Source organism: Ciona intestinalis, unplaced genomic scaffold (assembly GCF_000224145.3).
Source record: "Ciona intestinalis unplaced genomic scaffold, KH HT001245.1, whole genome shotgun sequence".
NCBI classification, from domain to species: domain Eukaryota; kingdom Metazoa; phylum Chordata; class Ascidiacea; order Phlebobranchia; family Cionidae; genus Ciona; species Ciona intestinalis.
The window spans coordinates 8,172-11,178 of record NW_004191566.1 but is presented as its reverse complement, the minus strand read 5'-3'; the positions used below and the strand labels follow the sequence as shown (position 1 = coordinate 11,178).

The window sequence follows — 3,007 nt, the reverse complement described above, 5'->3', positions numbered from 1 at the left end:
ACATACTTGGGTAACTCGTAAGCTGGCGCGAGGTGCACACCCGTGTTATAACGACTGTCGTTTTCCGGCCACGCGAGGATAAAGTAAGTTACATTCATTCATTCATTCAATGTCCAACTATGACGGTTGGAGTTGTCTGGGGTGCGGGAGTGTTCCCAAGACCACTAAATTTATTACACTGCTGCCAACGTCAGCAGCTAATCTTGTTCTGGCGAATTTAACATTACAACACTTCATTAATTATCACTGCAACAATTACCACACAAGAAATTATGAAATAAATTAAAAAGCAAAATTTTTTATTCTTCTTTTCATCTTTGTTTCGTCGTCTTCTGTAAGTGGTGAGGTCAAACAGGGGTCAAAGGTCACCATGCGACCTTTATAACCCCTCGTATAAATCTGTAATACAAACAAACAATACACATAGTATAAACATATTGTACGGACGCAAACTTTTATTATTATTTTAATGATTGTTGATGGCTGTTAATTTCTATTTCTTGGTTGTTTCAGTTAATATGATTTTGTTATTGTATTCAAAGAATAAATAAAAATCATATAAACAACCTTTTCCGCATCACTGGGTTTACGACGTTGAACTTTAGATATCGATTCGATCGTTGCCTCAGGAAGAAGAACTCGGAAAATTAAATCGTCAGATTCAATCAAACTAAGTTTTCTGGAGAATTGTGATTATGATGTAATAAACTATACGAGGTTGGATTGTAGATGAACCTTCCAGAAGATAAATAAGTTTACTGGGACATCGTTCTGAATTAATTTTGTTGAAATTGATTGCGACAGTGGTGATTATTAGTTCTAACATAAGCACACATACACACTAAGGTCAAAACCTACAAAACACCACGGATATATTTGCCTAGATTTGAATCTTAAATAAAAATAAAGTCAACAAAATTAACAGATATTTCTGGAAGATTTACAAATCCAGCCCTGGTGTAAAGCGATGACTACCCAACACGCATGCATGGAGTTGAATCACACACCGATAGATGCCAAACTTTTATTACGAGTCCTAGAACCCCCACCCCCAACTCACCCACAATTATCGGCTACAAACTTCCCCAAATAATCGCAAACGACCTTCAATTGTTTCTCATCTTCAAAATAAACATAATCCAAATCTTTCCCCCGGGATTCTCCTGGTAGTTTCCCCCACTTACGAAGATACGATTTCATTCTAGAGAAAATAAAATTTTAATTTTAAATAAAAAAAACATAATAATTTTACCGTGGTGATTTTTGTTCTTGATTGAAAACTTTGACCATTGTTTTGTCACACTTGCCTTCTGTGATGTAACAAACTATCTTTTCATTTCTTCGATTGAAATATTTTAATGATGGGTTGTCAGGAATTTTCCTTTTTGTGGGGTTACCAGGGGTCAGGGGATCACAAGGGGTGACGGGGTCATTAGGGGTCACAAGGTTATCAGGGGTCGCAGGGTCCTTGGGAATGGTGGGATCAGTTGGGGTCGTGGGGTCAACTGGAGCCGCAGGGTCACAAGGGGTCATACAGTTATCTGGGGTTGAGGGGTCACTAGGGGTCATAGAAACACCAGGGGTGACAACCCCCTCACCACCCCCGCCCCTATGCTCCTCAAGGCATTGCTCGTAACAAACAGAAAACCCGTTGGAGTTAAAATATTTTAAAATATCTTTTTCGTCTTTTAATAAATCTTTGCATCTTTCAAGGGAGTAAGTCTCAGCAAGATCAACAGCATTGTTAAACAATGCGAGGCCGTTCTCATCGTTTATCTACACATCAACAACAATGTTACTGCATTAAAACAGCCAGCAGCATCAATATTAACAAACATCCAGGTTTTGCGACAATAAAATAGATTTACTGCAACTGTGGGTTTGTATTAGTTAAGAATATTTTGAAGATAATTTGCTTTTACAAGTTTTCTTATTAAAAATCAAGGGGTTTCTGCAACTAATGCAAAGTACACGGGGGTAGACTTGCATACCCTGCACCATGACACCACCATAGTCAATACATTATGACATCATCATAGTCAATACATTATGACATCACCATAGTCAATACATTATTATGACATCATCATAGTCAATACATTATGACATCATCATAGTCAATACATTATGACATCACACACCTTATTATAATGTCGCCTTCCAGCTTCAACCATCAATTTATAATCACCGTCGTCAAACCTTTTGATTTTCTTTGATTTTATATTATATTTCCATGATCTTTCACCTTTCGTGAACCTGTGTGAATATCAACATTATATCAACAACCAATCACAATATGAGAAATATGTTATTTTTATTGGTGTTCGCTTTAGTGGCAGAGGTTATGGGTTCAAGGCTTGTTGGTGCTACCATTGTGGGTGTATGTGTCATCGAGCAAGACACTTAAAGAGTCTGGACCACGCTCATACAAGTTGGTTTTAAATGAAAATTTACACTTAATAAATACTATGTGTGGTAATTTTTTGTGAAAAAAATATTTAGTTTGGCCAAAAAAACGTTTTTAAAAATGCCAAAAAATTCGCTTAACGTTGCGTCACTCGCGGGCACTATGACGTAAATTACGTCACGATCTTTTCTAATCAATCAGCTGATTTAGGCTTCGCTGTTTGCAGCAAAACAGAGTGTACCGTCGACATAGCATTTTCTTTTAAATTGTTTGTAAGTGTATTACACTATTTAAATTTGTCAGTTAACAATAATGTAAACGTGTCAGTGTGTGATGTATAGTCAGGTAGAAGTATTTCATCTAATGAAGTGACATAAGTGAAGATCCTAGTCCACTAGCAATAGGTATTGAGCCTTTCCAGTTTGAACCTGTACTTCCAGCAAGTGTTGGGGAAGTAGACAGGCCAAGACCATGGAAAACAAGTGAAGCTGAGTAAATCAACAACACAATTTGGTGGGTTGACCAAGAATAGCATTTATTAAAAAAATGTGACATTTAATAAGTCTGTTGTTTAAAGTGTTGCACTGTCTTTTTTCCTGA

General features: G+C 36.9%; 1 protein-coding gene and 1 long non-coding RNA gene across 3 annotated transcripts in view; one reads left to right on the top strand and one right to left on the bottom strand.

The window, feature by feature from the left end:
- Window positions 1–132: 132 nt before the first annotated feature.
- Window positions 133–3,007, bottom strand: part of LOC100187136 — a 6,895-nt gene continuing 4,020 nt past the window's right edge. Inside the window, exons 5-9 of one of the 2 annotated variants that reach the window (XM_026840412.1) lie at window positions 1,576–1,776; window positions 1,253–1,467; window positions 1,061–1,201; window positions 568–679; window positions 133–399 (exon numbers count right to left, since the gene is read on the bottom strand). In XM_026840412.1, coding sequence (XP_026696213.1) covers window positions 283–399; window positions 568–679; window positions 1,061–1,201; window positions 1,253–1,467; window positions 1,576–1,776 — 786 coding nt within the window. In that variant the 3' untranslated portion in view covers window positions 133–282. Of the gene's footprint in view, window positions 400–567; window positions 680–1,060; window positions 1,202–1,252; window positions 1,777–3,007 lie in introns of both variants that reach the window. The other variant, XM_009863774.3, reaches the window with a different exon arrangement.
- Window positions 2,548–3,007, top strand: part of LOC108950985 — a 2,709-nt gene continuing 2,249 nt past the window's right edge. The window contains exon 1 of the long non-coding RNA XR_003397506.1: window positions 2,548–2,920. This is a non-coding gene — a long non-coding RNA (uncharacterized LOC108950985). The remainder of the gene's footprint in view (window positions 2,921–3,007) is intronic.